The sequence below is a fragment of the Argiope bruennichi genome, chromosome 7 (assembly GCF_947563725.1).
Source record: "Argiope bruennichi chromosome 7, qqArgBrue1.1, whole genome shotgun sequence".
Lineage (NCBI taxonomy): Eukaryota > Metazoa > Arthropoda > Arachnida > Araneae > Araneidae > Argiope > Argiope bruennichi.
Window position 1 is genome coordinate 87053987 of NC_079157.1, and position 13636 is coordinate 87067622.

The following is a 13636-nucleotide window of genomic DNA, read 5'->3' on the forward strand; positions in this document are numbered from 1 at the left end:
CAACTTTTGATCACTTACATTTATTACCATTTTTTAACATCTGTTTGAGGATGTTGGTGGATAATTTCATTTTTTTTCTATATTCTTAGTTTACTCAGTTTATCCTCGAATGTCCTCGCGTAGTTTCCGATAAGGATATAAGTACACCAAATAAAATTATTTTACATTGAATTAAAACACCATATTACTTCCATTTTTAAATTCTTGATAATGTTCATTGGCTTATTATAATTATGATGGTACCAATCCTGCTTGATGCAACCATTTACCAGAGCATTTTCAGGGGAAATGTTTCACTTGGAAGGTAAGCTGAAGCATCTGATGACTTCATCAAACGATTCGTTGCAAAAGCTACATATGTTTCTCAGTTTTTGAATGATGTTGGCTAACAGAATACATAATCTTTTTTCACCGATTCGTGTTGTTCGGCCATACCATGCATAATATCATTAGGTTATAGGTAAGCATTTCATTTCTTAATAAATTACCAAGACGATTCTATAACTTTTATTACTTTACGATTATATACTTTCAGAAAATATATCATACTGTTCTGTTAACAATAAGAAAGAAATATAAATAAAAATATTGTGTGCCTTGAGTAATTGTAAACCCAAATAAATTGTTGAGACATGTGCTCTTACAAAATACTACTGTTTTAACCGTAAGAAAAACATTAATAATAAAAATATCGCAAGCATGAAAGACTGGATGGATTAATCATGCTTTAATTCTAGATAAATTTTCAAAGTCTTTGTACATTAATATTTGCAGATAATACATTACTGATTTTCTTTAAGCACAGTAAAAAATATGTTGAGCATGATAAATGGCATGAGAAATTTTACATTAGATGAATTTTCAAAGTCTTTTCGTGCGAATAATTGGAGAAAATAAAAAGATTGCTTCTTTAACAAAAAGGAAAAACTAAAAACTATTGCAGCACGGAAAGCAGGAACTTACATAACCGTCCAATGTATAGCTTGCAGAGGCGCTGCTTCTTTTTTATAACACTGTGGAATTTTGATGTCGAAGTCGGTCTCTTCAGCCACTGAAAGTAGAGAAGAGAGAGTTCTTTTTAAATGCTTTTATGGGCTTCCTTATTTATTCGTTATTAGCAAATTATTATTCATTCGTCAAGAATTTTAGGAAATTTTATAATTTCTCTGGATTTTTTTATATTTCTTTGACGTACTGTATAATCATTTTTTTTCGATACATTTTTACATTTTAAGAAGATTTAAACATTTAAAATTAAAAATACTCTCTTTTTTAATTAATAAATAAGTCAATCCTTGTGCACCACAAAGTACAGCACAAGGCTTACAGAAGTAAGTAGAAAAACTACATACATAAATAAAAATAAAGATAAAAACAACAGGAAAAAAAAACGAAGCAAAAAAACAAGATTAATTAGAAACTGAAGCAGCAAAAGCCATAAATTTACAGAATGAGAAAAAAGCCTTTTTGTGGTCAACCAAAACATGAAGCGGAGGTGGAAACTAAAAAGAATACATTTATAAAAACATTTTTTAAATTTCATTATTTTATTTAAAAAATTTGTCATCTGAAAATTTAATTTCTAAATGCATATAGAATTTTTTTCAAATAACATAAAATATTAAAAAAATCCTTTATTTAAAAATTAATTTAGAAATGTTTAATTAAATTTAGAAACAAATGGACCTGTTTCATGGGAACTAGACTGTTAAGGACTCATTTATTTTAGCGTTTCTCTAGAATTTGAACTAAGGAATAAAACGAAGTTTCATGAGTATATGAAATAAAAGGATATATTGTTAAATTTTGAGGGCCATTTTGCGAAATGAAATAATAAATACAAGATAAATTATACATTTGAAATAATAAATCGTAATTGTAAAATGCAAATAAAATTGTAATTGTAATTTATTTCCTATATCAATACTTTTTAGTCGAAATGTGCATCCAAATAGTGCAATGTATTATATATATACCTCATAGGATATGTATAATACTTTTAATGTTATTAGAAAATTTAAATTAACTAATTAATTACTTTTAATTTATTTCTTAGAAATTTATTTGGATTATTTTAATTATTATCTAGAAGTCTGTGTACGGAGGCATGCTTATACTACCCATGTAAGGCATTTTGAGTTGTAAATAACAGTTTAGAAGATTACAGGAAGAAAAAACCCCTGAATCAGATTCGTAGACTTAGTATTTGATGTTTTTTGGCGCAAGAGCCATTCTTGGTTAAACTGCGCCAATTACATGTTAAATATATGAAACCAATGACATTAGTAAAATTCCTAAAACAAGGAAGCCAGCAGTAGATGTAAAATACGATCAAAAACGCGAATGAGCGATGCAATAGTTCAAAAGGAACAAACAGGAAATATACATCAGTAAATGCTAAACGCAAATAAAAAAAATAAATATCTTTAAAAATTAAAAAAAAAAAAATTGCGACACTTTCCACTTACCAAATCCCATAAGATTAGAGACGAAGAATGGAAATAATGGTCACGATGCGATTCAAAAGAAGGACAATAAATTAAAATGAGATGTACACTGAAAGCAATAATGACGTAGGACACCAAAAATGAGATGTAGGTAAGGCGATTGTGTCCTAAACGGAGACGAATCAATTTGACATCGAACTCTCATATAGGATGAGTAGGCCGTAAATCAATGGAAGGTTTTACATAATTCAATTTATTTATTTATGAAAGTCCCATCAGATTTGTAATGAAAGTTTTAGTGTTGGTGAGATGTGTCTTTGGGGAAGAAAATACAACTGTTTTGAATGAAAAATTGCATTTCAGCGTGAAAAGCAAAAAACCCATTTTTCAATTTGTATCTATGAAAATTAATTATATTTGTTTGCTAATTTGTAAATTTTTTTCTTTAATGTTGGGTAATTTTGTATCGAAAGAGGTAGTGTCTTTACATCCTAAAAATTTGTAGTGTAAATTAACACCACTAACTAATTTTTTAAATTTATTTTTGTCATTTATAGAATACATTAAAAATAAAAATATTGTTTATATTTACTAAAAAAAATCTCTTATGTATTTCTCTGCAGAGATCTTACAAGAGTGCAGTAATTAAATTTAACAAAGCATGTGAACTTTTAGAGAGGCAGAAATTCTTTTTGATGCCCCTAAGCAAAAATTTCATCTTGAGAAACCCGAAAGGCCTTCGGGTTTCTTCAACGAAGTGAGTAAAGCTCATATAATTCAGTTATTGTCAATACTGTATACATTAAAATGATAATAAACATCTTTTTACTAAGGAAGGTAGGTTTTAAACAGATTTAAAAATCTTATTTGCCATTGTCTCAAACCGGATAGTGACTAGAGGAATTTTTAGAACTTCTTAATGTGCTTATTATTATCAGGCATGTATATAATTTATTTTTTGCATTCATAAATAAGTTTAAAACAGCATCAAATTGAGCCTACTTTTGAAATGTACCGAAAAATATAGTCAAGAAGAGAAAGAAGTTGAGTATAAGGTTACTTCGCACCGACATGTGAAAAAAAATTATTAAACTACTCTATAATTCAAATTTTGTTCCGAAATGTTTTCTAGTAATCAAGAAAAGAGAAAAAAAATCATATAATTTATTTTTTAAAATAATACATTCACATAATCTCGATTAGTTCAGTTTAGTTATATTAACGTCCCGTTTAAAGCAACACTTGGACTATTTTGGGACGGACCTCGTCATTTTGAACCGCGGTCAGATGACGAGGACGACACCTGAGCTGCCACCCCCCTCTCCACACCACACCAGCGGGAGGACGTTTGGTCAGGACGGATTTAACGTGCAACAAACCCCTTACACGACGGTTCCTCGGTGGAATTGGGTCTCGAACCTGAAACCTTCCGGTTCTGAAGCCGAGACCTTACCACCAAGCCCCCGCGGCCCCTCATATAATCTCGAATTTCTTTTTGAGATCATGAAAATACCACAAAGTTATGTCAAATACTGGTATATTTACATAATTAGTGGTATTAAAGTTGAACCATTACATAGTATATAGAAGAAATACAACATTCTGATTATTATCTCTAATGTTAAATCCCATACAATATTATAAATTTGGTTATTTTCTTTTTTTTTCGAATTGTCTTGGTACAAAAATATGAGAGATTGTAATAATATTTTTTTTCGTTAAAAAAATGGGTAAGTTCTTTTGAGAGAAGCCATGGAGGAAAAGAGGCTTACCTTTTCTAGCAATGACTCTCATATCTTGCAGACTGCATGAGGAGGGCACACAAGCTACAACCCGCAACTTTTTATGGTGAAGAGCCTCGTAAGTCACTCGAAAATAACCACTCAACTACGAAGAAAAGCAAAAGTATTTAAGCTGAAGAAGAACGAGGAGAAATCAGACTGCTTATCTATGTTCTATGCATAATTTTTATTCAATATACATAATGCACAGGATGAAAATTTAAACATTTCTTTAAAACCCAATGGGAATTGAATCACATTCCAAAATTTGTAGAAACTGTGATTCAGTCTAAAAAATTCTACTGATTCTAGGATAAAGTATCTATTTTGATATAGTTTTTTTTTTCAAAATCCTTGGACTTGATATTTTGAATGCTGTTACAGATTTCTGTTCCTCCAGATGGCGCTGTTGAATGTCGTCTTATATTGGATGTAAGCATTGTTGGCAGACAGGTTTATATTGAGTGCTTTTTACTTTAAGTAAATGCTCAATTTATCTTACACAATCATTTTCTAAGTAATCTCATTGCCATGCCATTACTCTAGTCACCTGTTAGAAAGTTAAGAACCTGGAGTTCAAGCACTTCGTGAAACTTCTCTCAAATCGGCAATTGTATTGAATGTTGACCTGTATGCCAGGTAATGCAACGTACATATAGAAGGCACTAGAGTAGCTTAATAATTTACTCCCAAAGAAATTCTATACACAGTGTATATAATTTTAAGTAACTTTTAAAAAATGATTGAAAAGGCAATTGGAAATTAATGAACCACTGGACCACATAGCAACAAATGCTATTCTAAACTTGTTTTCCCTTTCGAAATTTATTACTTTTTGATATTATCAAAGACTTCATCAAACAGACATTAAAAAAAATTTTTTTACACCATTTTCAATAGTAAAATACCTGCAAATAAAGATTTCCGATATCGTTCGGAAAACTTTATCGAACAGAATTAAAATCTTTACTGTAATCTTTCGAAACAGAATTACTGTAATCTTTCTGCAAAAAATGACTATATCTTCTATTTATTAAATCTCTCCTTTTTACTACTTTGGTGAATAGCATATAAGACAGTTAACAACTTCGCTACCCGAGCAATTGCTTTTGTATCCTGGTCATGTTACTGGACTGCGAACCACCAGGTCCCAGGTTCTATCCTTGCGCATCACATATCACTAAAATACAATAAAACTAATTTTATTCAATATGTTTCGTCATATGAATTGCAATTCCGTTTTTATATAAACCTTAAGATTAATCATATAATACTCATGTATCTGAGCCCATCCTTACTGACTTGTCGCTTTCAAGTTCTATTCAATAAAGCTCCCAATTATGAGAATTCGTCACTATTGTGTACGAAATATAAAGAAAGAAAGAATATTCGTCAAAATAGTCGAATACGAAATTTCGACGAATATCCATGTTTCAGACATCCCTGAGTTTAAAAAACACATTTTTGAAATTATGTCTGTCTGTCTGTGAGCCCGATAATTTAAAAACGTTTTGAGCTGGATGGATGAAATTGGACATAGAAACCTTGGAAATGGAAACAGTATATAAAAAATAAAAGGCCATATTAATACATAATTTTGTTTCAAAGTATGTTTTCCGTCAACAAGTATTAAAAAGTTTTTCAAATGTCTGCCTTTTTTAGGCATGGAACAGAATACAGGAATTGGTGAGTAAGGCATATTCAAAAGCTCTCACTCAAATCAACATAACATATAAAAAAGAACATTTTAGTATATCAAAAAGTAAAAAAAATGTCGATTTTAACACACACATTTCTAATTTGCTTATAACATATCGGTAAATCTGTTGAGGACAACAATTTATTAGTGCTATATTAATGGCTATTTTTAAACTCACTAAAGAAACATCACATTAATAAAAAATTCATATTTTTCTCAAGGGGAGAAAAAAAAAACTAAAATAACAACAAAAACTAAAAATTACCGTTCCGTTATTTCCATTTAAGTGAGTCTTCACCAATGTGTACCCAGGTGAAAGCGGTGGTAAGGGAGGGCGGGCTTCGATGGCGCAGGATTGGCCTGTGAATTTAGCCCCAGGACCCTCTACTGCGAGGCACTCGTCAAAAGAACCGTAATCGACGAAGGTACCCTGTAGAACTCCTGGTGGCAACTTCGAGGTGGCATCTAGCACTGAAACAGAGAATATATTGTTTCTGAATTTAATGAAACTTAGTGGATGAAGAGATATTTCATAAAAACTACATTTGTTTGCTGCATAGCAAGGGCAAATGAGCGTCGCTCAGAATTATTTTTTCGTTCATTCCCGTTCTTTTTCATCAATCATGAGTGACTCTGGTTTTAGAATGGGCAATTATTTCAACGAATTCCAGACAAAATCAATTTTTTTAAGGGAAGAGATTATTACAATAGTAAATCAATTCTTTTTATTAAAATTACTTATTTAATATTAATAATCGACAGAATTGTGAATAATTTAGTTTTAGAATTACAAAGAATAGGAAAAACAAAGTTGGCAGCTTTGTTTTCCCTCTTATATGGCTGCAAATCATAAATGTGTTCTGGCTTTATATTTAAAACCAGAAGTCACACATTTATGCAACACAGAACTTGATGCTGAAGTATGGATTGCTCAGAACTAGTAAAAAAAAACCCCTATAGAGATATAAATGCACATGAATTTTGAAACTTAGATTTTCTCAGATCTGTCTCACAAATTACAACTGTTTAAAAATCTGGACTTAATCTTTGCAATCATGAAATTGAATTGAATCAAATATATTTTTCTTGTCAGATATGTGAAAACTATCCACTCTGATCTGAAGTCATCGCTCTTCTACACGTTGCGTAACATGCGATTGATGGAAAAACGAAAAAATAGAAATAATAAAACTGAAACTGAAAAATAGCCATAATAGTTCTTAAATAACTTTTATATAGTTGTAGCAGATACTTGCAATACCTTTCTTTTTTTCTCTGAATACTTACTATTTATTTTTTAATGAATTGGCAGACATCTTTTAAGGTTTCAAACTATTATAACAATACAATATTATAATAATTAAGCAATACATGTTGTGCCTGATTATATTCTTATAAACATTTATAGTTAGAGACTTACTGATTTTTATTCAGAATGAGCTAAGTTTTGTTTAATAATGCTTTTCGATATTAAAGAATGGCTGATAGTTTTAAGAAGTCAAAAATGTGATTATGGTTATTTTTGGAAAGAAACATTTTCTTCAAAATTACTGACAGTTCGGAAATAATAATAATACATGAAAACACGTATTCAAACAGTTTTCCAATGCATTGCATTGCTATTTCTCAAGTAGCTTATAAATTGGATTCACAATTTTCTTCTTCTTTTGCGACGTGCTTTATTGCTATGCTTTATTTCACCATATTTTCCGCTGACGTGATTACCTTTCCTGCTGATAGCCAATGAAACTACTAGGACAAATAAAAAGCTACTATAGAATTAATTAATCCTTACCCCTTTTTCTCTCTCATTCCCCGTAAGTCTTATTTTAAATTTTTAGCTAAATTTAAAATTCATCTGAACCTGATCTAAATCCTTAAATGTTAACTATGCTCAATAGTCATTGCTCAACATAAGTTGCTTGTTATTCATTCATCAAGTCAGTCGAACGGAAGATTAAAGGCCACTGAGCCTAGGCGCTTCCCCCCAACCCCGCATATCATTGGCATTCACCATATTTCAAAAAACTTTTTCTTCCGATTGACAAAAAATTCATGCATTTGTTTCTTAATATTTTTACTTACAATAAAATTTTTTTTCATATTACTGAAAGCATCAGAAGGGAGATTTCCTGTCAAATAATGATCTCCCATCCCTTCACTTGACTATTGAGTGCATCTAAGTGATCAATTGTCATGAATAGTAATACTGGTGTTAAGATCAATTACATAGTAGTAAATACTGGATCAGGTACCATCCCCTCCATAGAGGAATAGCACCATAACCAATTAAGTAACAGCCGTCATTCGACTACGCACTAAAGCCACTCGCAGATAAATAGCAACACAGCTACTAAGGTCAATTACGTAATAGCAACCATCACTGGATCGTGCACCAACACCTTGTTGAATGTGGTCAACACAACCGCAATACCGTAATTATACCCACCAGGAAATGCTATTTTTCTGCCACTTCTTACCCCCAAATTAGAAATAAGCACTGAAAGGACATATTTCTAATCAATAAGAAAGAGCATATCAATGGCGTTTGAAAAAATAAGGATCCACAAATAGTGACTGCTGAAACTTCATGTTTCTATGGTTGCTACACTAACAAGGGGAGGGCACGAGGTAGAAAACTGAGTTCAGGATGAGATTTAATATAATGGTAGTATACATTTAGAAATGTTCATTCACGAGAATAATAAAGCGCAATAGCCAACCAATTTGGATAAAATGGCCCTCCAATTTTCAACATAGCTTATATACTAATAATATGTCGCCGGTGCCGAGTGCCCGAATGGCATAATGGATAACGTGCTGGCATAGCACTCATAGCACTCACGAGACCCGATGTTCGGTCCTGCGCTAGTATTTTTTTTTTTTTTTTTTGCTTTTTTAATTTGTTTTCTTTCTAAATTATTTCAAATTAATTTAACAATTTACAAACAATTCTAATTAATATGATTTTCGCTTTTTTTTATGCAAAAATAAATATTTATTCTCCTAATTCTTGGATTATTATTTAATTTTTAGAAAAAAAATAATTATAAATATGAATGCGTTTTTTTTTAAATATTCAGAATTACTTAAATTAGCTATTAACAGTTTAAAGATGGTTTCATTTAATATGATATTCATTTTTGTATGCTAAAAATAAATGTATTTTCTCTTAATATATAAGTTATAATTTATTTTTAATCGAAAAATAATTATGCTCATTCATGCTTTTCTTGACATATAATTTCATTTTTTAGTGTTAAAATAATTATAAACTATACAAAATAATTTCAATAACCATTTTCATCTTAAAATCATTCAAAGTTTTAAATTTTTATAATTTTAATTATGATGAATTATTTGTTACAATTCAAAGAAGTTGTATTTATATCGGTAATTAAAGAGAGCAGCTGGAATTGATAAAATTATATCAGCAAACATTCTCACTATTAATAACCGAAAAGAAAAAGTCGAAAACAGGTGTTAAGTTACGAAATGCATAGACAGATGGCTCAAAATTTTCAGTAACATTATATCGTATGCTTTGTACGTTGCCCGATTTTCGGGAGAAAAACAAATATTTTTTGACGACTAATGAAATTTGTTTTATAATCGATGCCTTTAAGGTTTCTCTTGTGAATAATCGTTATTTATCAATTCAGTAGGATATCAAAATATATTTATCTTGTTTCAAATATTTTAACGGTGATTACCATTCTAATAAGCAATAAAAAATTAATAATATATTTTTATTATGTCAGTAATTTAATTAACATTTATCATCATTTAAGTTATGTTTGTAATTAGTTTTCCCTGCTTAAAAAAACATGATTTAAGTATTAGGTGAATGAATATTCATTTTTGTGAGAGATTTGTTTTGAGAACATTTATTTTTGATTGATAAAAAAAATTACATATTAATTGAAACTGGCTGTAATTTTATTTAAGTTATTTTAAAAAATAAAAGGTGTTCATATCTTTTTTTAAAAAAAAATTAATTCAGGTATTAAGTGAAAATGCATTTATTTTTCCATACAAAAATTAGTATCATATTAACTGAAACTGTATTTAAACTGTTAATATAATTTAAATAATTCTGAATATTAAAAAAATTATATTTCTTCTATAAATTTTATAATAATTCTATATAATAATAATTTTATAATTCTTCTATAAATATTTTAAAAACTTGGAGAAAAATATTTATTTTTGCAAAAAAAAAAAAAAAAAAAAAAAATTGAAAACATATTAATAAAAGTGCTGTGCAAATTGTTAAATTAATTTGAAATAATTTAGAAAGAAAATTAATAAAAAAAATACTAACTCAAGACCGAACTCGGGTCTCGTGAATGCTCTGCCAGCGCCTTATCCACTAAATTATTTGGTCACTCGGCAACAACTAATAATTAAACGATACTAAAAGTTTGAGGGCCATTTTCTGGGAATTGTCTGGTTATTGCGCTTTAATATTTTCATGAAAGAACATTCTAAATTTATACTACCATTATACTAAATCTCACCCTGGATTCAATTTTCCACCTCGTGGTGTCTCCTTATAAATGCAAATGCACACTTTCTATTTAGTGGTTTGTTAAAATAATTTTATTTTTAAAGAATTTTTATTTTAAGTGTAATTTCAGTATGTTTTCAGTTAACATCTTCGATAAACATAATCTGTGAAAATAAACTCAAGGAAGATTAGTCTCACCATGCCATTATTAGTCCTTTGTTTAGTTAATGTTATTCTTTCGCCACTAATATAGAATAAAATTACGCATTAATTGTTGTAAGTCATGCTCTGAATCCTTCGCACGTTTCCAGCTGGAGGAGGAAGAAGCTAATTGCTTCAGCGATTTCAAAAGCATTTTTCATAACAAGTCTTCTAATTAGACTGACTTAATGAACATTTTTGGAAAAGACAAGTCAATTAAAAAAAATTCCGACAGTCCTGGAGAGAGAGAGAGAGAGAGAGGAGGGGGGCCGGAATTTTTCTTCTGCTTTTCATGATATTAAATATGCTTCATCAATTAATTGCATATAGTTTTTCATTAAAAAATCAGGGAGAATTTTAGATTTGGAAGAAAATTAATATCCTCAGTTTTTCTTTAAGAGCAATTCACAACATCGCATTTAAGAAATAGAAAAAATATTTCGAGCATTATATACATTTTGAAGTGCGTTTTGATAATAAGTGCATAATTATTTTATTACAATATCTAAATAAATATTTTCTCTACAAAATTTGCTTTAAAAGCGTTACTAAAAAATAGGATTTGGCAGCATCTATAGTAATTGATGAAATTCATGATTTCACTTTTCAAATGTAAAAAAACGAATAAAAATCTGACTTAACCCCCTTTTTTTAATTTAAAAAAACATTAACCGTTTTACTAACTACCATTCGAACAGTGAAAGAAACAGAATTCAACTTACAAAAGAATTGGAAGTTTACTTATACACAATCGTAAAAATATCGCTATTAATAATAAAGATGAATGTGTGTATGCAATTTACGGTTGGTTTTCAAATTTTTGATTATTTTTGTTCACTTACTTATTTACTTTAATTTCACTTCGCTATTTTTTAAAAGAAAAAATATATGATAATACTGGAGAATATATTTTTCAATTGTAGAATAATACTTTCTCAAGTCACGGAAGGTTCATAATTTTAATCGCAAATATCTCCAATAATTTTACAGATAATTCCGTGAAGCATTTTCCTGTGTTTTTATTACGGTATAGTTAGTTTTTCTAACTGGACTTTTTTGGCCGATCTTCTTTATTTTTAAATTTTAGTAACTACCTTATTTTAGCTATTGTAAACTGTCGTAATAAATTCAGTGTAGTCACTTTACTATAGGTACTCGTTGGTTCTCTGGTTGTACAACACGCAGCTTAGAATTTAAAGATCTTGTTGTTGTTTATAATGCCACTTACCATGGACAAGCTTGCTGACGAAGTCAATGATTTTAAGACAAGAGAGCGTCTCTTGTTTTAGTAGCGCCAACTAGGTCCAAGAGTACGTCTTAGCTACTCACGCATCACATTCGCTTGCACAACCCCTTTTTACAGGAGGGCACATTCACACATAGAACAGATTAAGAACAACCATGGCCGAACCGGACTCGAACCTAGGACTCCCAGATCACGGGGAAGAAGCGGTACCCCTATGCCAGGACGCCGGCTTAAATATCTTAAAAGGACTTGAGCTGTCACTTTGTATATATATATGATACAAGTGAATATTTGTGTATGTGTTGACCCTCTACAGTTCAAACCGTTTGACATACAGCTATGAAATTTGGCGTATCCGTACCTTGAGGGGTAGGAGTGAGAATGTGCACCTTTAAGCGAAATTTTTGTAATTTAATTAGAATATTAATGAATCAAAATTAAGTTGGATTTTATCGTTTATCCACGGTAATTTCCAAAGATATTACTGCACAAAAAAGAATTTTTACACCGTTTGAAATTTTAAAAAAATGCCCTTTTAATGTTACCATCTTAAATTTTATAAATTTCAAAAAAAATATTTTTTTCTTAATTTCCAACAGTACACACACACACACACTTTTTAAAAAAAATGAAAGACAGAATGTGAGAAAGAACTTCGAACTTATATAGTTTTAGAAGGTATGTGCAAACCTCAGCCTTTTGATTCCGTGGGAAAAGTGTAAGCCCGCTCAACTCCGATGAAGACGGAGTTCAAGCAATTAGGTAATTATTTTAGAGTGCAGCTAATTTAAAATTATTACATATGCATACAAGGTTAATGGACCGGAGAGGGAATTTTTAACAGACATTAACATGAATTGAAATAATGGAGCGTGGTATCGCAAAACAAGTTAGAGGCTGAAAATAATTAAAATTTACTTAGCTTTTGAGAACACGCTGAACAATAATAACTATAAAAAGATTTATCTGGTTAATTTTATATAGCCTTTTTGGAAATGTATTGGTTGAAGTTGGCACAGTCTATAATGATATAAAATGATTTCTGGATGCGCTCGAAAATACCAGGTACGCCTTTGTTACCTGCCTCTATCTAACGGCAATCTGTGTTATGAAATCCTTATTTGTGTTCTTAGGTGTCGCAAAAACAAATTATTTAAGATGGTTACATAAAAAAGAGCAAAATGGATTAAGATCTTTCGAACATGGGGCCAAGAAATGGATTTTGTGCATTCATACCCTCTTGCGTATGTAATATTGAGGCGTTAACGCATCTCGCAGAAAAAATGTAGAGATGCGCAAGCATTTCTTGAACCATATTCGTTTCTGCATCGTGGTCAGCATCCTTTGCAATATTTCCATGAAAACGTGCTACAGAAAAAGAAAACCTATTGCTCCATTCAGGCATTCGGGCAACAAACTTCAAGAAATAATTATCGAAAATTCTTACCCTCATGTTGACACAAACTCTTTTGAGATTTCCATGGTAACCTGGTTTTGAGGATTATCAGTTGTCCACTTGTGTGCATTAAATGTGTTGACAATATATTCTGGATTCGTAGCTTGCGTATATTTACTGCGATTTTCACCTTCTAAGTGTGGTTTGTGACACTATGTTCTATCCAAATGCACACTTTTTATTTCTCTTGCTGTCTATTAATAACTCTCCGAGTTTGTCGGTCCAATTGTAGGGCACTCTGTATGTTAAATATATGAATATATATATTTTCGAATACTATCCCTTGATTTATGCGC

At 30.3% G+C, this 13636-nt stretch overlaps 1 protein-coding gene across 2 annotated transcripts in view; it reads right to left on the reverse strand.

Annotated features, from left to right (window-relative positions):
• Window positions 1–13636, reverse strand: part of LOC129976522 (nose resistant to fluoxetine protein 6-like) — a 93457-nt gene that overhangs the window by 19829 nt on the left and 59992 nt on the right. For both annotated transcript variants that reach the window (XM_056090135.1, XM_056090134.1), the window contains exons 2-4: window positions 6193–6398; window positions 4220–4334; window positions 964–1051 (exon numbers count right to left, since the gene is read on the reverse strand). In XM_056090135.1, the coding sequence (XP_055946110.1) occupies window positions 964–1051; window positions 4220–4241 (110 nt within the window). In that variant the 5' untranslated portion in view covers window positions 4242–4334; window positions 6193–6398. The remainder of the gene's footprint in view (window positions 1–963; window positions 1052–4219; window positions 4335–6192; window positions 6399–13636) is intronic.